Source organism: Cetorhinus maximus, chromosome X (assembly GCF_964194155.1).
Source record: "Cetorhinus maximus chromosome X, sCetMax3.hap1.1, whole genome shotgun sequence".
NCBI classification, from domain to species: Eukaryota; Metazoa; Chordata; class Chondrichthyes; order Lamniformes; family Cetorhinidae; genus Cetorhinus; species Cetorhinus maximus.
In genome coordinates, this window is record NC_135917.1 from 15,685,352 (window position 1) to 15,708,815 (window position 23,464).

Here is a 23,464-nt window from a genome sequence, read left to right on the forward strand (position 1 = left end):
AATTTGTCAGTGGACTGGAATGGGAAGTGGACAAAATCAGTCAAGCCTCCTGCTCTGGCTTACGATCCAGCATTCACTGTTGCATTGAGTGAAGATAAGATCTACCTGATGACACTCATCACCTTGTTTGACACATGGAGAATGAGCCCTTGGGCTTGGGGATGAGCAGTGGCTGCCATGATCCACCAAGAGTCGAGGGGAAGAAAAACAGGGAGAAAAAAGAACTTGCTTGGGACTATGTCATTCTTAGACTTTATCTGACTGACAGAGCCTTGAATGCAAGGCTCTGAATAACCTGGATCAAAAAACAGCTGAAACCATGGTGGGTACTTTTTTTTTTAATTAAGTTTTATTTGTGTCGTTTCATTTTTCTGTCATGAAATATCCCAGAATAGATAAACATTCAACAAAGATACATCATAGGATGGATTTAATACAAATAAAAAATTCAAAACAAATGTGTTTTTTTTATAGAAAAGCTTTCTATCTTTATTGCTGCAGAGGAGGGGTAGTGGGTTGAGAAAAAAATACAAAGTGACAGAATCTTTTCACAAGGAACAAGTTCATTAGTGTTGTGATGGGAATGTTCTAGTCTACCATGCTTAAAACCAGTATTGCAAAATATTTAAAAACATTTGAACTATTTTACATATACAAAATAGTACATATCCTTGGTTTGTTTTGCCCCCCCCTCAAAAAAAGCCTACCTCTTTTTGTTTTCCCCCCCCCTCTAGTTACAAGAAAAAGGTTGCATGAAAGCAAGAGATGCATGGAATTAGGGAGAAAAATAGGTCGTAGGAGAAAAAATAGGGTTAATTTTATCCACATGCCTAACTTTGGAAAACATAGGGGAAAAAATTCTGTGAATGGTTTTCACCAGGTTTGGTTGGAGATCAGACCACACATCATCCACTTAGAATTTTTTGCTGCAATACTGATTTTGTTCTTTTATAAAAGTGACTGGATGTTAAGACCACGAATGGCAGCTTCAGAATTGTTTTATTCAGCACCATCAAATCTTGACTGGATCCCTCTAGTTCACTAAACTGCCACAGAAGAGGAGCAAGAAGCCAAAAAAGAGCACCTTTTTGTTTTGAATTAAATTGGAAATATGAGTGATCATCAGGACTTTTTTTCTAGCTTCTGTCCCTGCTACTGTGTGTTTAGTCCCTTTAAGGTCATTAGTGTGAGGTAGCTTAAACTGGGGAAGTTCTAGATTGTTGTTCCAAACTTCCTTCATCTTGATAGAAAAAGAGGGCAGGCAAAGTTAGATACTGGAGCAGTTAGAATCTCTCAAAGTCTGCAAAAAAAATAAGTCCACAAAAAAAAGCCCAGATCAACTTGTACTTTCCACATTTTTTATATCAATTGTTCTCCATGTTACAGACTGGTTTTACAACATAGCACCATTTTTTTATATTTTACACAGTCTCCTGCTAGTAACCTTTTTACAGACTGGTACGGCATGAAGATTAGTAATACCTGTGCTGGTACAATCCAGGGGAGGGCCTTCAACAGATATCAGTAACACTTCCACCTGACCTGACGATCTTACAGGAAAACAATAAATAAATTAACCGTTTTCACAGTCTGTCCAGCTAGGCCATGAAGTCCAAAATGTAAGCGTGTGGATGAATGGAGTGATGGATTGGATCAGCCATTCAGTGCAGAAGTCCTAGAAGTGATTGGAAAGTACTGAGGTCCTTATTATTTTACAAGAAGCAGACTGCGCCAATGTCAACACCAAATTCCTGATCTGAACCACCAATATCCAAAGGTGCAACATCCACAATGGGCAAACGGGTTGTTTTCTGTGACCTGTATTCAATGACTGTCTTGCCCCACTTGCCAGTATGTTTCTGAAAAAGTATAATAAAGAAATTTTCAGTTGTCAACTCACAATGCAAATTAAACTTATACTCTCCAGTAATGACTAAGTTAACTTAAATGCAACAACTTGAAGTTTTTATTTTTCTTTTACAAGTATTGCTGAAAATCATTTCCTGCACCTTATTTATTTTTGTTTTCCTGCCTCCATGTTCCTCCAGCAGCCATAAAAGTTCTGCTCATCTTTTGTTTTAGTAGCTTTGTATTAGTCTACAGCCCTGTCCTTTGCAATTGGCAGGACACCCAATTAAATTTTTCCCAACTTCTAACCCTGGTGGTGATCTCTGTTGTCATGTGGCAGTCCAACCTGCAACCTGTTTATGGTGTCCCTAGTTTTCCCCAAGGTGGTAATTATGTCCAAGTGGACACAAGGGTGCAATCAGATCCTCCGAATGAGACTAAAATGTTCTACTACTAGAGCCGACTGACTTGTCAATTTACTTATTCTACAAATGTGAGAACTAAAGTTGCATTTCCTTTGCAAAGGAAACGAATCTGTCTTTCATGCACCGTAGTTCTATTTAACGTTCTAATAAACTTTAATTAGAAATAAATTCTAAAACATACCGTGCAACCATCCTCCAAGACAGTGTATGTGAACCTGCTGTTTCCTTCAGCTCTGATTTCGATGTCATTTGAGCCTTGCAATAGGAGGGCCTTCTTCAGGTTACCAGAAGCTCTATCCATGTAGGCAATGCTATTCTTGCAGTGATAGGTGATGTTCTGGGAGGCCTCAGTGGACAGCAGACGCAGGAAGGTCATCTGGATGGCAGCAGTGTTGGCTGTCAAACTACCATCACCATAGCTGAACTGTAAAAAGAAGGGAAAGAGTCAGACTCCTTTGAAGAGTCTCACAAAAACACATGTAATAGCTAAGAACTTCGCATTCGCCTGATGAATAGGGATCAGGAAATTTTCAGGTTAAACTTGCAGTCTGCTGATCTCAGCCAATGAGGCACAAGGGCCTTATTGACCTTAGCACCCCCTGTATTTAGAGAGGGACAAAATCAACTGGAGTTCTTGCTCATTAACAGTAGAAAATCAATAAGGGTTTATATAGCTCTCAAAAACAAAATCCACTTCAGATAAATATTATTGCCTTGTAGATAGATGTTTGAAAATTTAAAGCTGCAAATGGAGGAGGTAGACATTCTGAGAAACATTGGACCAAAGCTGTTGACAGATCCCCAAATGGAGTTCAGCAATAGAAGGAGGGGAGAAGAGCAACAGCCAGTCCTCAGGTTAAAGGGTGCTCTGAATGAATACTGACTGGGGTTCAAGGTGCGAATGTATAATTTCAAATAAGTATGAATAAGATGGACACTCGATAAACTTGCCAAAGTCACTTGAGGAAGGGTTTAAATCCCAGGGGAAACAAGTCAAAATTTAGGAAAGTAGAGTATAGAAGGAATTGCTTTACTCAAAGCATAATCGAATGTCGAATAAGTTTCTAGAGAAGGACATTGAAGCAGTCAAGTGTCAACAGATTCAAGAGACAAAAAGTGGGTTGTGTTTTCCCCCCTTCTATTTTTCTTCCTCCTCTTCTGAAGGTTTAGTAGATTCCTCATTGGAATACGGGTCCATGATCCACATCCAAGATTCACTGGAGGGCAATCATAAATGAGGACCCTGACCACTTTTCCCCTCCCTTAGTGCCCCAGCTGAGATCAGCTAACTCAGCACAGACCTGGAGGCTGGATTTGGTGGGTTTTTAAATCAGTATTACTAAACTATTCACCAGATAAACTGACTGAACCATCGGATAAATTTAGTAAAGACTGAGGGATTATAGTGGCAACGCAGGTAGACAGGGTGGAGATCTGCCAAATAGGGATGTTTCTTGATATGACTGGTCTCCTGTTCCTATAAAGTCTAACATTCTATTGTACAAATACTGAAGTAGGTCAACTGGTAGATAGCTTTTCCTTTGGGTGTGAGGGAGAGTAATTCACTAACTCTATGGATGATTGATATTCAGCATCTATCACTTTTTTTATTGTTAACATCCATATAAGAATTATTCAGGCACTTACATGGAAACCACCATTCATAGTCTCGCCAAACCATACATGTTTCTTGTCTTTTCCCTTGCTTGTCCACCAGTTCTTGCGTGGGATGCTTGTTGGGTTGGGATAGACACAAGTCTCACCAGTTTCCATGTTACAGAAGACCTTGATGGCATCAAGTGTGCAACCCTGGTTAGGATCGATCCAGTAATCACCTGTAATAGAACATATTCACAAAATCACAGAACAGACTAGATGGGAAATTGTACAAAGAATGTCCCATTGAAACTCAAATTTCACACCATTCCATGCTATTATTTCTATTGACAAAATGTGGAATTCAGTTAAAATACTTAAAAGGTAAGTATTTTCGAATTGTTTCTATGAAACTAATGTCCAGTTTATACACTGTGATGTGGAAAGGGTCAGGCATTTGAAATGTTTTGATTTGTGAAGGTACGGGGCCTTGCTAGATCCACCAAGCTGGGAAGATGGAGTTGAAATTAAAGACAGAATTCTAAATATGATGGCCACTAAATTTACTCTCTTTACCATGAGTGCTATATTTTAGGCCAATGTATTGGTGCCATTTTCATCCTTACGACTACCTACCGCTCTTCCAGTCTGCGTGACAAAGTTTCAGGTCTCGGCAGGTACGGGCTGGATTCTTCTTGCTTCCTTCTGGGCTGCGGATATTTTCAATCTGGTTGTTGAGGGATTTCAGAGTGGCATCAACCTCGGCATCATGTTGGCGAAGGAATGGAGCAGCCTGGTCAGCCCGGAAGTATCGGAGTGGATCAGGAGCTTTCTCAGGTTGTGATAGACCAGCGAAGGCAGACATATCGATTCCAGGGCCTGGAGGGCCAGGAGGACCAGGAGGACCAGAGTTACCAGGAGGACCCTGTTGGGAAATATCCATAGTAACGTTAAAACTTTTGACACAATAATTTCAGGGAGGCGACAAGATCCACAGTTTTGGGAAATAATAAGCTAGGGAAGGAGATGGTAGAATGAGTCTTGGCTTCAACAGTGAAATAAGGAGAAGAAAAAATGTTAACTCAGTTATATAGGATTCTATGTGCTGTTTTGCTACTTTTTAAATTGACTTTTTTCATATTAAGAGTTTGCTGATTATCTGTTACTTACAACAGGTTTTTAGATATAACACTTGCTAGGTATAATGATGTTATAGTGACATCAATCAAGGACATCAAATGTGCTGAATACAAATTGCGGGTAGCAGATGACATGATACTCACAGCAGGACCAGTTTCACCAGAACGACCACGTGGGCCAGGTGGACCAATGGGACCAGTCAGGCCATTAGCGCCATCTTTACCAGATGGCCCAACAGGACCGGGAGGACCCTGAAATAGAGAGTAGCAAATATAGTTAGAAACTAGCTGTTGTTAACAGTAATGCTTTGATCCTTTGTTAACCTACAGCAACATAATTGTTAGTCATTAAATAATATAATGAAGATTAACCATTTAAAATACTTCTTAAAGTGGGTGAAGACCTAAAAAATGAACTGTTGCTTTCCAGATTTTATTTATATTTGGTCTCAGCATGTGGGTGATACTAGCAAGGCTGAATTTATTGGCCATCCCCAATTGCCATAGTGGGGAGTTTTATAATTGAATAACTTGCTAGGCTACTTAAGAGAAAATGGAGTAGTATGGGATTGGAGATATGTGTAGATCAGGTCAGATAGGGCTGGTATGATCCCTTCCTGGATCATCCGGAGAGATTTTTTAAAACAATTTGGCACCTTCCATAGTAATCTTTCTTGATATCAAGCCACAGATAACCAGATTTATTGAACTGAATTCTAGAACTTGCTTTCGTGGGATCTGTACACATAACCTCCATGTTGCTATTCCAGGACCATAATACTAGGCTGCAATACAAATTAAATCAAATAAATTCCATATAAACCTCCTAGTTTAATCTGAAACAAGCTGCATGTTTCGGAGAAGCATTTATTTTGTGGGGTTAATCTTAGGTAGAAGGTTTGTAATCATAGAAAGTTTATGGCACAGAAAGAGGCCACTTGGCCCATTATGTCTGTGTCAGCCGATAACCAAGCCCCCCAGCCCACTTCCACTTTCCAGCATTTGATCTGTAGCTCTGCAGGTTCCAGCACTTGAGGTGCCTATCCAGACACCTTTGAAATGAGTTGAGGGTTTCTCCCTCTACTACCCTTTCAATCAGTGAGTTCCAGACCCCCACAACCCTCTGGGTGAAAATTTGTTTCCCCATCTCCCCTCTAATCTTTCTACCAATCATTTTAAATCTCTGCCACCTAGTCACTGACCTCTCTGCTAAAGTAAACAGGCCCTTCCCATCCACTCTGTCCAGGCCCCTCACATTCAAATCTCCCCTCAGCCTCCTCTGTTCCAAGGAGAACAACCCCAGCCTATCCTCATCTCTCCTCATAGCTGCAATTTTCCAGTCCTGACAACATCCTCGTAAATCTCCTCTGTCCCTCAGAATTGATTCCAATAATTTTCCCACTACCCAGGTCAGGAGGTAATGATCATATTTAGAGAGCATCATCGTTAAACAGATGTCTGATTTTTTGTGATGTGGTACTGCACATTTTTATCAATCTTTATACAGAATTCCTGTATTAGAGATGTATTTTCTCACTTGTGTTTTGCCAAAAGAAAACCTAGTGTAAGATAGCAGGTAATACTTACTCTAGGACCAGCAGGACCGGCAGCACCAACAGCACCTTGATCACCAGCAGGACCCTGGGAAAGAAAGAAAACAGGAATTTTATATATTCACACTGAATGTACAACAATGGGATGAGCTACATAAAATGATGAATACCAAATCCACAGCAAGCCATTCTTTGATATGTGACCACAGCCCCAAAGTTCCTACTTTTTAGGGACACAAACTCGTGCAATCTAAATGGGCAGGAACAGGAATTTGAGCCTTGATCCGATTATGTAAGGTCTCTACCCCTTTTTGCTTTGGTGAAATTTACACTGGGAGTAAGGACAGGCCAAGAAACCAATAGGGTCAATTCAATGGGCTGGATCTTGCAGTGCTTCAATGTTTGCTGCTACTGAATGCTGAAAAGGCCCCACATCTTCCAGAGTACACAAGCACTATATTGCACTTATCTAAAAGTTGCGATGGACCAACCAACATTACTTGCTACTTCAAACAGCAAGTATGGAAACCTGCATGAATTTGGACTAATTGCTCATTAGTTATGAATTAATTACACTTTAAAATACATCGGTACTTTCAGGCAAAAGGGGCCACACCATTTTAAAAGTTAAAATAGGTTAATTTTTGCAAATGAAACCTTTCAAAAGTCTGGTAAATCATGTTAAAGGTGAAATCTTTGACTTTTTAGCATGATTTATCAAACTTTTTAAATATCACTTTTTAAAATGATTTATCTGATCAAAATTATTGTACTTTTTAAAAATTATGTTTAAATGTTTAATTTTGTAACCTCAATTATGTCTACTAAAACCGTTTTTCCAATACCTTTTTTAATGCGATTTTCCAATGCTTTTTTACTACAGCAGCCTTTTCTCTTCAGTTTTTGTGGTGCAGTGACTGTAAGGCACGGCCACAAATGCTTGCCGTTTTCGGCCATGCTAGACTATGCTGCTTGACCTCACTGCAACCAATGCCAGGAGGGAGTCCTCGCCAAAATTCTCACTGTGGGGATCGTGGTAGGTACATGCAGAGATTTATTCAATGTCAGCGGCGAGGAGGGATTGAGGAATACAGTGAGATGATGGGCATTTGGGGTTGATCTATTGAAAACGAGGCAGGCTTCATGATCTTAAAGGTCTTTCCTGTTCCTAAACGTCTTGAGTTGTTTTAAAATAAGTCAAAGTTGTATAATAAAATGCAAATAAATTCTGAGAATTAGAATATTATTTATCTCCAAAAATAGAATAGGGTGTTTTCTAGCTTGGAGAAAACCCATTGGTTTTACAACCCTCAGTGAGAGAAGCCACAAATATTGAGGTGTGTATTCTCATCAACTTTGACTTTCATAGGTGTGTTGATACTGAAGAATGTTTAAGCACCTTGGAAGGTTGTATGATGTTGAAGGCACATTAGAAATACAAGTTGTTGTTTGGCTCCTGTGTATATTTGGCGGGTGCTGGGTGAACAGCTTTTCCTTTGGAATCACTAATTGGCCATTAGATCCAATATCAGTACATCCTTCAATTAACTAAAAAAGACCAGCTAGTCATGGTTGGAACAGCCTAGTGCCTTCCAATAAAATCGAGAGTACCATGGATAACACAGCATCTCTGAACTGCTCTGAACCCAATGACCAATAGGAGTCTCCTCTCTCTTAATAAACTGAATCTGGGAAATTTTGACTGTTCCTCTTGAAACCACAAAGTAGTGGATCATAAGGCACAAATTTGCAAACTCATTCAGAAGAGCTCCAAAAATAGTTGATGGAAAATGTTCAATAGTCGCATGGTGAGGAAGGTGGCCTTTCTCTGATGTTGGTGTAGCGTAAAGCAGAGGTAGTCTTACTCCACATCTGGTTAATGCTATATCTGATCTTGATGCTTGATACTGACACTTGGTGATGGCGATGGTGTGTTACAGTTCACTCAGGGAGTCCGAATTGCTGTGGCAATATGTACTTTTTACATGCATGGTGTAGTGTGGAGCTATGGATAGTGACAGTAGAGGCTCCAATTTCTTTCCTTCTCATGGCTGACCAGGAATCTCTCCCTCTCTTGATGACTGTCATTTACGTATGTTGGAAAGATTTACAAGTTGATGCTCAACCTGTTTGGCTGTGTTCTGGTGTGGGACTTAAAGCCAGAGCTTCTGGCTCAGAGGCAGGGATGCTACCCACTGCAGCACAAGACCTCCATTGACACTAGGTACAAGAGTGGAAAAGTGTTTCACTGCCCAGCACCTTGAGAACCACCTGCAGAAGTCTACAAATTCTGAAAACTTTGTAAATTGATTTTTAAAAATCTTATGATCTATCCGAGGGAAATGAATTTCTCCTCTAAATGCTAGCCATTCACATTTGCGTATCCACCCAAAGTGAAGGTAATAAGATGTCAATACATAACATTTGAAAATGCCAATATGGCTCCTTCATCCAGCCTTGTTCAAAATATTTCTTTCACACTAGTTAGTAGATGATCACTACCTTCAATCTGGTACATAAAAACTAATCCTTTGGTCCTTAAACTTTGGAAAAGTGCCTACGCACAGATTCAGAAGATAAGTACAGATAGAGCTCTGTGAAACAGCGCAAGCCATTATTAGTAGAATGGAACCTGCGACTAAACTACACTAAACATATGCACAACTTAAAGATCATGTAATCTTCATCAGTAGCAACAATCAATTTTGTAATCTTCTTCTTTAATTTTGCCTCTTCTTTCCTGAAGACAATGACTCTTGCTAAGATATGGTTTCATGGGTGCAGGGTGTCCTCTGATATTTTACTCACATGGCTATTCTTGAGCCAGAACGCTACAGGTTGGCAGGCAATTTGACCATGAGGGGCCATTACAGTTAAGGTCAATCCTATCTGGAACTAATGTTCCACTGATACAATGCACTTCCCAGTAGAGGATCACTGGATCAGGAATGGGAACTTTGGATCATTTTACCCATCCCTAAGCCTAGGGGTTTGAGGCCAACTGTTGTGTTCCTATTGCCATTACTGCTAGATAATTAAACTTAACACAGATCACAAACTAAGCCTGGTTCCTTCTGGTCTGTGTGGCTTTATTATACACTAGCTTTAACAACTGAGAATCAGGTGTGCATCAATTCCTTGCAATAGTTTGGAAATAAGAAATAAAGAACTAGCTGAGTTGATGTCACACTTGCTGCTGAGTCAGTAGTTTGTGGCTTCAAATCCCACTTCAGGATTTAAGCATCTAATCTAGGGTGATATTTTATTGAAGTACTGAGAGAGTGCTGCATTACCAGAGATGGATGAGACATTAAATGAAGGCCCTGTCTGCTTGTTCAGGTGGATGTTAAAGATCCTGTGGCACTACTGGAAGATATGCAATGGAATTCTTCTGGTGCTCTAACTTAATGAATATCACCAAAACTAGATTTTATCATTATTCTTTCATTTATGGGATCATGCTGAGTGCAATTTTGTTACTTCATTTAACTGAATTACAACAGCAACTAAATAATTCACTGAATGTGAAGTGTTTAATAGTGTCCTAAGCACAAGATGAGATGCAATATGAATGCAAATTCTTGTATCTTTACAAATAAGAAGATTGGTTAGATTGCATATAGGTGTCCATAAAAAGTGAAAATAATCAATTCCACTAGGTTTACAATGCAGTGTCCTGAATTGTATTGTTTGTGTTAAAAATACTTACAGGAGGACCAGGTAAACCCTGCAGACCAGTGAAGCCTCTGTGACCTTTCTGCCCTCTTTCACCTGTCTCACCAGCTTCACCCTTGTCACCACGAGGACCTTGAGGACCCTGAAGAGAATATTAATGTAAGAGGTTAAAGCAGGCTTGTCAAGTCTTGCTGATTTGGAATGAGACTCATATTTTTGGTTAAAAATGTATCAACTTTTACAAAAGTAAATGCTACTACACGATCCTGGAATGACAATATCATTGTGAATTTTACATGGTTAGTTGAAATTCCATTGGGCATTAAATTAAAATGTATTGCAGTATCATCTAAAGGCCCTTTTGTTTCACTGGATTTGTGATCAGACATTCTGATCATATTCCAGATGCTGACAGTTCTGGTTAAAGACTAGTGAAGTGCTTAGATCATTGTAGGACTGTTTGTAAGGAATGAATGTATTGCATCTTTACAAAATGTCTTTCACTACATTCTCTGAGACAGTTTATATGCCATTACTGAAACAGATAGCTCTGAAATGAGATATTGGTCAGAATTTTGAGCCCCTGATGTCAGGATGAAATGGGGGTCCCGCGCCCGCACTTGTTGGCACCGGGAGTGGCTCAGCCATTTTACCAGTGGCGTCCTCCTAATCGGCTGCCTCCAGGATGGTCTCCCAATATTGCCGGCCCGATTAGAGGGGCAGCAGGTCGAGATCTTCAGCACCCCCACCAGGAGAGCTGGGCACTGCTAAGGCAGCTCAGGGATCAAAAGGGTGATGAGGTAAATTTAAAAAATAACCATCAGAGGGGCCAAGGAAGGAGGTCCCTCTGAATGGCCTATTGGGGCCGCAGAGCTGGCCCTCCTTGCCCAGGACCCCTTCTTTGGGGCATGGAGCCTCTAGCCAAAAGGAGGCCACCTCAATGAAGCTGGCAGCCTTGCCATGAGGCCCAGGGGCTGTTCTGCCACTGGCAAAATGCCCTAATAGTGTCCTTAAATATGTAAATCAGTTGTCCACCTCTGTTCAGCGCTAGTCCACGTCTGTTTCTGTACCTAGCAGCAGGACTGCATTGGGGAGCCATCCCAATATAGCTCCCCACTATTTTTCTGAACTACCACACTACCCCTACCTTTCAGCCCACCACCTCGGGGCCAGGAAAATGCCAGCCATTATTTCTGCAATGTGCAGCATTCTCTCAGCAGTTACATATGTGATCACAGAATCACAGAATGGTTACAGCACAGAAGGAGGCCATTCAGCCTTTCGTGTCTGCACTAGCTCTCAGAAGAATGTAGCTTTTAACAAAATAAATTACTCCTTTCTATAACAGCTAACCTAAATTTTTAACCTAACTTCTTGTCTTGTTTAGCCTAATTAATCAAAAAAAATCGCACATGATAATGTTTCATAACATTATGTTATAAAGATTACTTACAGGCATACCACGAGCACCAGCAGGACCAGAAGGACCCATTGGACCTTGAGCGCCCTACATCAAAAGAAAATAACTTTATTACTTCAATAATAAAACACAAAGAGGATGAATGGTCTAAACAAAGATTGCTAGTGACTAAAATTACTTAATGTTAGGCCCTTTAGTAAAAATATGAGAAACTAAATATAGAGTTTAACAATTGAATATATAATTTTTTTCTGGCACATGTGGCTGATCTTACATGTTTATTATTTTCCAGCTATTGCAAATTAAACAATACTGATGTTCTGAAGACACTGATACTTACAGGTTCACCTCTATTTCCTTGTTTGCCAGTCGGGCCAACAGGACCTGGAGCGCCAGGGGCACCAGGAGCACCAGGGGCACCAGCAGGACCAGTTTGACCTCGGTCACCCTGTTCGGAAGGAGGAGAAAGCCATCATTAGCCAATCACTGATCTCTGGAGGACTGAAATCTTTTTCAATAAATGAGCTTTCACTACTTCACATGCAGGTTTATTGGAGCATGACATGCATTACCACAATGAATGGTTGATGTAGAGACCCCTTTTAAGGAATAAGTATATAAATATTTGACGCAGGGAAAGATACAAGGAAATTAGGAAAAAGCGAGGCAATGAAATTAATTTTGGATTGCTCTGACAAATCCAAAACCAGCACCAACACAATGGGACAAATGGCTTCCTTCAATGCTACAAACTTCTAACAGGGTTAGATACACAAGGATTCAATATATGTACTAAACATTTTAAAACCTGAAAAGGTTCCTTGAAATCATACAACAACATTGACCATAGCATGACACAATTATTTTTTACATATTGAATGGTTCTTTGGAATTCTATGCCCTGGAGAGCTGTGGAGGCTCAGTCATTGAGTATGTTCAAGACTGAGATTGATAGATTTCTACGTATTAAAAACATCAAGGGATACGGGGCTAGCGCAGGTTAATGGCGTTGAAGTAGAAGATCAGCCATGATCTGATCGAGTAGGCTTGATGGGCCATGTGGTCTACTCCTGCTCTTATTTCTCATGTTCTCACTTCATTTTGATTCAATTTTTCAGCCAAAGGTACAATTAATGACCTGAATAATGTCTCAAGACACAGTTTAGCCCAAACATTCCCAAGTCAATTTACTGACAACTGTGGTTTGAGGTGGAATAGGGGGCAGGGTATTAAAAATTTATTTGATTATTGGCTTGTAAGCGAATATTGCAGAATATAGGGAAGCTGTGATGTTTGAAAATGTTATGGAAAGTCTAATAAAATGACAGCATGCAGCATGTTACAAAGGGAGGCAATGACCATTGAACACCTTTTATAAATAAGATACTGTTTCACATACATATGGCTACATCGGAAAAGGAGAAAACTATTTTGTCTAGTAAGCCTGCTGCATAGTTTTGTTAACCATGATAGCTCTGTGAGCGATTTCTTAGTTTGCGAACTCTGTTCCTGCCTGACCATGGCAGAGTCTATGGTATGTGGAGTACCTATCTGCTACTCTTGATGTTTGGAGTACATGGAGTCCCTTTCTCTGTCTGGTAATAACTGGGCACATGCCCAACAATCCAGCTGGTATCGGTAATATAAAGCGCCTATGGCCATCCTTCTCAGGTCTTGGTAATAGCTGGGAAAATCATCTATCCCTGGAACTGGTAAAAACTGGGCATGTGATACTAGTAATAACTGGGAAAAGTCACTCTTTCTGAAATGGGTAAAAACTAGGTATTGCTAATCCCTCTCTGTCTGGCACAGGTACATTACTGCCTGACAGTTTTTGAGGTACAAGAAGCTTTTTTTTGCACAATATTGGCACATGGACTTCCAACTCTATCAATGCAGCACTGGCTCTATGTTGGATTAATGGAGTCCCTCCCCACCTTGCCATTGTTGACATTGCCTGGGCACAAGCATTTTGTGTGTGTGAACCTCTCCTTTAGTATGTCATTGACATTACACAGGTACATTTATAGTGAACTCAACACATATCACAATTCAACTCAATGAACTGAAACACAAAATAAAGAATATGAAAAAAACAAGTTCAACATTGTTCTTCTGAATAATTTTGACAATGCTTACTGAAGTTTGAATTAATTAAGGAACAAACAATTTATTTAGCTGCTACAGCTAATCTATTATATTCTTTAGTTGTCCACTTAATTTGTTATGGAAACTAGCTAATTATCTGTTTGGGCAGCTTTTAACCACTGTCTAATCATTTTTTTTCTTTTAATATGGTGACTTTGCTTCTAATATTAATGTTTTGGACCTGGACTCCTGACGTAGCACTTAACCTCTCAAATTCACACATTTGAATACATTTTCAGACAAGTGTAGGAGTTCTTCTTGCACTTGCTATTCTTTGATTGGAGGAAGCCAAGATGAGGCATTACAGTTGCTAATGTTCAATTTTTGGATATTTATGCATTTGATTTCTGAGGGACTAGGCAGTGCAATGAGTTAATTGTTGCCCTTTGTCCCTGGGCCCTTGGTTCAAATCTAGCCCAGACTGATGAGTTAAAAGACTTAATTTTATGCAGACTCCTATGTCATATGAGTTCAGATAGTTTCATAGAATTACATAGAATTATTTAGAAATTACAACATGGAAATAGGTTATTTGGCCCAACCAGTCCATGATGATGTTTAACCTCCACATGACTGGTAATCCAAATTCAATATGTCTGCCCTGCTCCCATATCCCTGTACTCCTTTAACTTTCAGCCACCTATTCTTAAACGTTGACATGGTCTCATCTTTAATCGCTAATTGTGGTGATTGAGGAAGAGACCAATGCAAAATCAATTCTTATCAAATATGGGTTCACAGTTCAGAGTGCTCCCAATTAGTCTAATCTCGCTCAGACAGCTCTGCATGTTAGGAGTCTTCTGATATTGGGACACAGGCAGGTTACTGGGGCAGAGGGAGCTTTATTTTATAACTAACTTCCTGATACTCAAAAAAAAGAATGTTCACAAATCCACTTCACTAAGTCTTTGAATTTATTTATGACTAATTTCAAGCCCATTGTGAAAAAAACTCACTAATTCCCTTCGATGTTAATACACAATTTATTTATCTTACCTTCATACCAGTTGCACCATCACGACCGGGAGGACCATCAGCACCAGGGTTGCCCTGTCAGGAGATATAAGATAGTCAGACTCACAATAGAACACAAGACAAATTAACCCATTTAAAGAATCACAATACAAAATATTTACATACTTCACGTCCAGGTTCACCAGAAGGACCAGTAAGACCAGGTGGACCAACTGGGCCAGGGGGGCCTCGGTCGCCAGCGGAACCAGGAGCTCCTTGTTTGCCAGGCTCACCCTAGGGGGAAAAGCAAAATGGGGGTTACATATCAGGATGTCTTTGATGCATCAGTTTTTCAAATATCTTAAGGTTGAAAATGACTGTTGGTGTCACTGTTAACATCCCTGTTCCAGGTGTTGGTCATTTCAGCAGTGTAGCGGTACAGCACACTCTCAGTCCATCTTTCTTGCTGGGATGAAGTGGCTGTTCAGTGTTATAGCGCTGAATCCATGTGTAAACCTCGTTAAATCCTGTACAGTTGGTCCTTAAATTCTACTGGCACCATTTTTCACATACACTGTGTTCCCACCCTTGCTTCACTTTGAGGGTCTGCTACAGAAGAGAGCTACAACTGCAGCTGATTAGGACAGCACATATGTTGGTATCAGTGCATCACTTGCATTCAGTTGGCTGAAGAGGACCAGGAAGAGCGTAAGTGACAGTCCTGGATGTAAGATTGCCTATAAGGATGACAGTGGCATTGCACTGGTACACAACACATTGGACTACAATCCAGGCACAATGACATGAATAATTAAGCAATGTTGGCATAGGGGGATGAGGGTAAAATTAGGAGGCTTTGATAGAGCAGTGCCATCTCCTCAATGATTACTTCTAGTTACATTCGTAGGATACAACCAATGACCAAAGTGTCCAAAGTCTTTGTCCTTCCAGGTGAGGACTAGGCCAGTTTGCTGACCACTGATGTATCAAGGAGGTGATAGGTGTATTATTCAGCAGATTCCGCCACTACAGCCACAAATCAACAGCAGCAATGTGACGAGGCTGCAGAATTCTACAAGTCTACTGGATTTCTCAGAGTCCAGGAATTGCTGATGGTACCAATGATGCCATTTGGATCCCCATAGACAATGCTGTGCCCTACATGAACAGAAAGGGATTTAATTCTATCATAGTCTAGTTGGCGTACAGCTCCTCAGCACAGAGTGATGCAATGGAATTCCTGCTTCTCTAAGAACTCTCATGATGCCTTGACTTTAAGGAAATCATTTTGCTACCTTTAGTTGAAGGGGAGGGAGTTGAAGAATGGTTCCTGGGAGATCAACAGCACTCTCAGCAAGCAGGATTCATGATATCCAGCACAGCTACAGGTACAATGAAGGCCCTATTACAGCCAAGATAATTATAGAACATACCACTGGGATCTTAAAAGCAGTGTTTCAGGTATCGTTACTGATCAGGTGATACCTTACAATACAGCCCTCCCAGGGTCTCATAAGTAACAATAAAGACTAAGTAACTTTGCTCTGCCAGCTTGTCTCAATTAGTTATGGGTTCAAGCACCACTCCAGGACTTGAGCATATGGTCTAGATTAAATCTTCAGTGCTGTACTAAGGGAGTGTTGTCTATTCAGGTGGATGCAAAAGACCCATGGTGCTATCCAAAGAAAAGGAGGGAGTTATCCTGGTGTCCTTGCCATTATTTATGCCTCAACCAACACCACCAAAAGCAGATTAACTGGTCACATACCTCATTTGCCATTTGTGCGATCTTGCTGTGCGCAAAATTGCCGGCCACATTTGCCCAGATAACAACAACGACTGCACTTTAGAAGCAATTTATTGGAAATGAAACACTTGGTACAATGTAAGGTGAGTACTTAAATGCAAGTTTTTTTTCTTTTAGTTTGCAAAGACCATGGAAGAGGAACAGAATGCTAAAGACATGACAAAAGTTTGAGTGTGAACAAAGAAGCAGCTGCAGAGCCAGCAGTGCAGCAGGGAAGGCTGGTACACAACCGCCAATCCAAATTGTCTTCCAGTAAGTGGTGGTGCTGTCTACATATATAAATGACACACCCCTAAACCAGCTGCAGTTGCACTTTCCCTTGCAGATCCTCAAATATCATCTATTCCTATCTGAATCCAGGATCCTGTTATATTCTGACCGAAGACAAATAAACAACAACAACAACTTATATTTAACTTATATTTATATAACATCTTTGACATAATGAAAAGTCCCAAGGCTCTTCACAGGAGCCTTATAAAACAAACTATGACACTGAGCCAGCAAAGAAACACACAGAACAATGTACAAATTAAATCCAGTGTTTTTATTCCAACCATTGTGTGTTCAGTGAATTTAGTCATTGCTTGCACTTTGTACCTGTGGATTGTTGTGGAGTATAATACTGACCTCGCCTCCTCCTCAGTGATTTCCTCGGAAGAAATAGGTGAGTTATCTGGCTGCTGGGTTCCATTGTCAGGTTGTCAGAATTGTAGTAGCATGAGACTTCCATGTTGTAAGAACTCCAGTACCTTTGCATTTGGCTCAGTCATGTTCTTGCCACCTGTTCCTGTCTATTTTCTGGCATATCTACTGCCACTTGTGCAGGGATGCTTGATGACCTGGGTCATCATTTGAACCAATAATCTGTTCTTTAACCACTTCCTGCCACTGGGCGGTCCCTGAAAATGTCCACTGATTGTGGGAACAGAACTTTGGGCATCTATAAGGTTTGTGAATCCTTACTCAAAGTTTTCTGTGTCCAATCTCCAAGTGTGCTGAAGCTGGAAAAAAGAGCATCTTTAAGATCTGAGTCCAAGGTTTCTATAGTGGTAGTGTGAACATTCATGAGAGATGTCCCCACTGTGCCTATGACTTGCACTCTGGAAATTCCACTGCAGATGCCACTAGAGTTACCATACTCTCCATGGACAACTGCAGTGTAGACAATCATTCTATGACTGCACAGATCTAGGTAGTGTATTTCTCCACAATCCTTTCAAGATCTTGCAGTGAATGTTCCATGGACACAAGTAGCTCAGCTGGATAATCTGCTCAAACAGCAATGTCTGACTGTAAGCAGGTCCTATGTGGTCAAAATCCCTTAGTGTTGCAGCAGGGCCAGTAACCATGCTGGACTTTTGATCAGCAAATGCCTAGTCTGCCAACACTATTTTCTCCTCCTCACCAGTGAGTTGTGACTTACCCTAAGACCCCTCCTGAACCTCACCATCTACATCCAATGGGTTGTGTAACTGTTCTTGACGTTTGGTAGAGAGTGATTGTGATACAGAGTGCTGTGTGTTGTGACCTTTTTTGCAGACACTAGTTGTTGCTACACTCTGTTTCTCCATTTCTGTAAAAAGAGATGATAATATGTCATTCCATGGTATTATCTGCACTGTTACTTAGGTTGAGCATGTATCTGAATGACAGTCATTCAACAGGACAAAATTATATAAAATGAATATTGTAGTACTAGCCATGAACTCATCGGAAGCTTCCAGCTTTGTCGTCCCCCAATCCCTCTATACTCTCCCCGCGTAATATTTCCAAAGTGGCGTTCTTGGATAGGGTAGGGGGCTTGTATTGGATGGGTCCAGTGCAGCACTGTTCTCGCTGATTGAAGGCCATCTTGTCCTGCAAGTAGAAGAACAGTATTGATATATTGAATGTACACAGAGCACTGACAATGTCATGCATTTGTACAGTTTCTGTGACATACTAGATGTTTTCATTAAATGGGTATCACCATGCTAGGTTCACTTCTAAACAGTCATTATCTAAATCCCCTTTTGGAATTGTTGCAGTACACACAAATTTGCATAAGCACTTCAGAACTACATCTCTCTTATACATAAATATCCCAATTCATGCTAACCATTCATAGCCCTTGTATCTCATGGCAGTGCTGCACTGGTTAACCTCTGCATACCAGTTTTCATAGAGAAGCAGGAAAGGATGAGAAGTTTGCCAGGGTTGACTTTCTTGCATGTCCACTTATGGCAGGTGCATATTAATATTATTGACTTACCTTAGCCGAATTCTTGAGTTCTGCCATCTTCTTCCTGACATCTTGCCAGGTCCCGAGGATTCTGGAAACAGCATTTACATGCTCCACGATTTCTTTCCATACCTGCTGAATCAGGTGTTTGAGGAGGATCGGCCCTCCATGCAGGTATTTGTTCGCTCATTCCTTTTATTAAAGCCTTTAGCGCCTGGTTGTCAAAATGGTACTTCCTGTGTCTGGTACACTCCATTGTCCGAGGAAAATTGCTGTGGAAATAGCTGCACTGGGCTGACATGCGCAATTTCAATGCTTTAAGCGGCTGATTAGCGCTCAACCTACACCACCAAAAACAGATTAACTGATCATTCATCTCATTTGCTGTTTGCAACTTGACTGCCGCATTTGCCGACATAACAACAGTCATGCCACTCCGAAAGTAAACTGTTGTTTCTTAAGCGCTTTGAGCTGCTTCTGCGAGACATGATAAGGCAGTATACAAACCTTTCTTTAAAAAAGATGCTGGCAATGATTATTGATGCTCTGCTTTCATTGGATGCTGCATTTTGCGATCATTATAGCGCATGCTATCTTGCATTGGAAAAAAATTCAGCCAACTCGAGCTTCGCAACCCTTACAAACCTTATGCAATACTCAGTTAAACCTTCATTAATACAAAAACAGTACTTGCTAGCCTTTAAAGTGCAGCTCTTAAAGACAAATAATTATAGCCCCTGACCAGTATCTGCTGGATGATGGTGTGGTGAACCTAGTTTTATGAAACATTCACCACGCATTCTAGCAGCATACACTTTACATTTAAATGTACATAATAAACATCAAACTGTTTTCAGAGTTTGAGTCATGGTCGTTATCTTGAAAATGTTAAGCCACCATATATCGTGATCCAACAACCACCATGACCCAGTACTCAACATGATCCAGTACACAATATAATCAGTACTCAATGTGATACAGTACCCAACTGAAACCCAAGACTCAACATGCTCCAGTATTCATGTGTGATCCAGCCGGCATCAATAAGCAGTAGACTGTGTGATCCAGTTCACAATTTGGTCCAGAGCAAGCTCTGATCCACTACACATGTGATCCAGTATACAGGACATAATGGGATCAACTAGAGATTTGACCTTATATGGTAGATAATACAGGGCTGGTCCCTATTCTGTACATCCTATAGGGCTGGTCTCTATACTGTATATTCTACAAGGCTGGTCCCTATATTGTACATTGTACAGGGCTGGCTCCTATGCTATATGTTTTACAAGGCTCGTCCCTATTCTGTACATACTACAGGTCTGGACCCTATACTGTATATTCTACAGGGCTGGTCCCTATACTGTATATTCTACAAGGCTGGTCCCTATACTGTACATTCTACAGGGGCTGGTCCCTATACTGTATATTCTACAGGGGCTGGTCCCTATACTGTACATTCTACAGGGCTGGTCCCTATACTGTATATTCTACAGGGGCTGGTCCCTATACTGTACATTCTACAGGGGCTGGTCCCTATACTGTATATTCTACAGGGGCTTGCCCCTATACTGTACATTCATAGGGCCAATTTCTATTCTGTACATTCTACATGGCTGGTTCCAATGCTGTGCATTCTATAGGGTCAGTCTCTATATTGTACATTCTATAGGGTAATCTTCTGTACTGTACATTCTATAGGGTTGGTCGCTATAATCTGCATTCTATAGGTCTAGTCCCTATGCTGTGCATCTTGAAAGGCTGTCTCTATAATTTGCATTCTACAGGGCTGATCTCCATTCTGTAAATTCTATAGGGCTGGCCTCCATGCTGTACATTCTGCAGGGCTGGTCCCTATACTGTATGTTCTACAGAGCTGGCCCCTATACTGTACATTCAGAAGGACTAGTCCCTATGCTGTATATTCTATTCGATCAGTCTCCACACTGTACATTCTATAGTGCTGCTCACTGTACTGTACAGTCTATAGGACTGTTCTCTATACTGTACATTCTACAGGGCTGGTACCTATGACCGACAGGGTCAGTCATTACACTGTGCATTCTATAGGAATGGTCTCAATACTGTACATTCTACATTGCCGATGCCTATGCTGTATATTCTACAGGGCCAGCCTCTATGCTCTGCATTCTATAGGGCTGGCTTCTAAACCATACATGGTAAAACTCCGGTGTCTATACTGGACGTTCTACACGGCTAGTATCTATTAAATCGTTCTATTGGGCTGGTGTGTATTCTGTACATTCTACAAGGCTGGTCTGTATACTATACATTCTATAGGCCTGGTCTCTACATTGAGCATTCTGTAGGGCCGGTCTCTAAACTGTATATTCAACAGGACCTGTCTCTATACTTTGCAATCTACAGGTCCAGTCTCTATGCTGACCATTCTAGGGATAGTTTTTAGACTATATATTCTATGGGGCTGAACTCTATACTGTAATTCTACAGGGACAGTGTCTATACTGTGCATTCTATAGGGCTGTGATCAATATTGACAGTATAGCCCCCAGCTTAATTTATATAATGTGGACACCAGGACTGTAGTAAGTACAGTATATATAAGCTAATCTAAAATTTATTTTTTCTAAAAAAGAGGCCAGCCCTGCAATACACACAATATAGAAACCAGGCCTGTAATATATAAAGTAAAAAGTAATATACACAGTATAGAGCCCAGCCCTGCAGTATGAAATTATATTGTGCATTGTACAGGGCTGGCCCCTATACTCTACAATTTATAGGGCAAGAGCATAGATTGTACATTCTACAGGACCAGTCTCTTTACTGGACATTCAACAGTGCAGGACCCTATATGGTATGTTGTATAGAGCTGCCCAATATACTATATATTGTATAGGGCCAGTCTGTTTACTGTTCATTCTATAGGCCCCATCTCTATTCTGTACATTCTATTGGTCTGAACCCTATACTATACATTCTGTAGGGCCGGTTTCTATACTGTCCATCCCACAGGGCCCTTCTCTATATTGTACATTCTACAGAGCTGGTCTCCATACTGTTCATTCTACAGGGCTGTACCCTATACTGTACATTTTGTAGGGCCCGTCTTTATATTTTGCATTCTATTTGGTTGGTCTCTGCACTGAGAATTCTACAGACCTGTTTTCTGTACTATACATTCAATAGGACCAGCCTCTAACCTGTACATTTCACAGGGCCAATCTCTATACTGTACATTTTACAGGACTAAACCCTATACTGTATATTTTAAAAGGCCAGACCATATACTGTACATTTTACAGTACCAGTCTCTATACTGTGCATTCTACAGGGCCAGGTCTCTATACTGTACATTCTGCAGGGCTGGGCCCTATAATATACATTCTATAGGGCTCAGCCATATACTGTACATTCTATAGAACTGGTCTCTATACTGTGTTTCTACAGGGCTGGATCTCTATACTGTACATTCTACAGGGCTGGACAATATACTGCACATTCTATAGGGACAGGCTATTTTCTGTGCATTCTTTAGGGCCAGTCTCTATGCTGCATATATCACAGGAATGGTAATAACAGCATTATTACTAATTTAGATTACAAATTTGATTTTTATACCAATTATTATGCATTATAGACTGGTTTCTACACTGTATGCATTACTGGGTGCTCTTCATATTATAAATTTTAGAAGGTCAGTCTGTATAATGTATTAGAGGTCTGTCGCCTGCACTTACATACTTAGAGGCTGGTTACTATCCCGTATTGTTTACAAAACTGTTCTCTATATTGCATGCATTGCAGTATTGTTCCCTATACAACATATATTGCAAGGCTGCAGGATCCCTACATTGTAGAGATTAATAAGAAAGCCTGTAGACTGCCTATAATACAGAACTGATCTCTTATACTGTATATATGATCGGGTGTTTCAACACAATGCATCATTGGCTTACAGTACACAGTACCAATTTCTCTACTGTCCATATTGTAGAGCTGGTCTCTGCACTGTAAATACAGTGGACTGGCCCTTATTCTGTATATATCATAGCAATGATTTCTATACTGTAGATACTTGATTAGTCTATATAATTTTATACTGCAAGGCTAGTGTCTATACTGTGTATATTACTTTTTGTTTTATATATTACAAGCCTGGTTTCTATTTTGTCTATATTTCAGGGCTGCCCTCTATATTTTTTAGATTTAATTAATTTTTAGATTAGCTTATATATACTGTACTTTCTACAGTCCTGGTGTCCATTTAATATAAATTAAGCTGGGGTCTATACTACATGAGTTGGTCTCCAAGCTGTACATATTAGATTAATATTTAATGCCTATGCTAAAATGACTGGTCTCTATACTGTGTACAACTGGTCCCTATACTGTATATATTAATGAGCTAGTCTCTCTACTGAAGATATTACTAGGCCAGTCTATATAATGTACTTATTATAGGATTTATCTCAATACTCTAGGTATTAGGTTAGTCTCTCTACTGTATGTTACAGGGCTGGTTTCTATATTGTATTTATGCCGTAGTTTGTTTTTATCCTGTCTATATTCAGGACTGATCTCTACACTGTAGATATTTAAAAATACTCTCCAGACTGCACATATATAGGACAGCTCACTGTACTATCTATACTATATATATACATATATTGCAGGCCTGTTTTCTGCACTG

The 23,464-nt window shown here is 40.3% G+C and overlaps 1 protein-coding gene across 1 annotated transcript in view; it reads right to left on the minus strand.

Moving 5' to 3' along the window:
* Window positions 1–327: 327 nt before the first annotated feature.
* LOC144672611 (uncharacterized) overlaps window positions 328–23,464 on the minus strand; it is an 89,945-nt gene continuing 66,808 nt past the window's right edge. Inside the window, exons 44-54 of the mRNA XM_078534430.1 lie at window positions 14,945–15,052; window positions 14,801–14,854; window positions 11,997–12,104; window positions 11,690–11,743; window positions 10,271–10,378; window positions 6,596–6,649; window positions 5,153–5,260; window positions 4,506–4,794; window positions 3,921–4,108; window positions 2,455–2,697; window positions 328–1,859 (exon numbers count right to left, since the gene is read on the minus strand). Of these exons, the coding sequence (XP_078390556.1) occupies window positions 1,713–1,859; window positions 2,455–2,697; window positions 3,921–4,108; window positions 4,506–4,794; window positions 5,153–5,260; window positions 6,596–6,649; window positions 10,271–10,378; window positions 11,690–11,743; window positions 11,997–12,104; window positions 14,801–14,854; window positions 14,945–15,052 (1,461 nt within the window). The 3' untranslated portion in view covers window positions 328–1,712. The remainder of the gene's footprint in view (window positions 1,860–2,454; window positions 2,698–3,920; window positions 4,109–4,505; window positions 4,795–5,152; window positions 5,261–6,595; window positions 6,650–10,270; window positions 10,379–11,689; window positions 11,744–11,996; window positions 12,105–14,800; window positions 14,855–14,944; window positions 15,053–23,464) is intronic.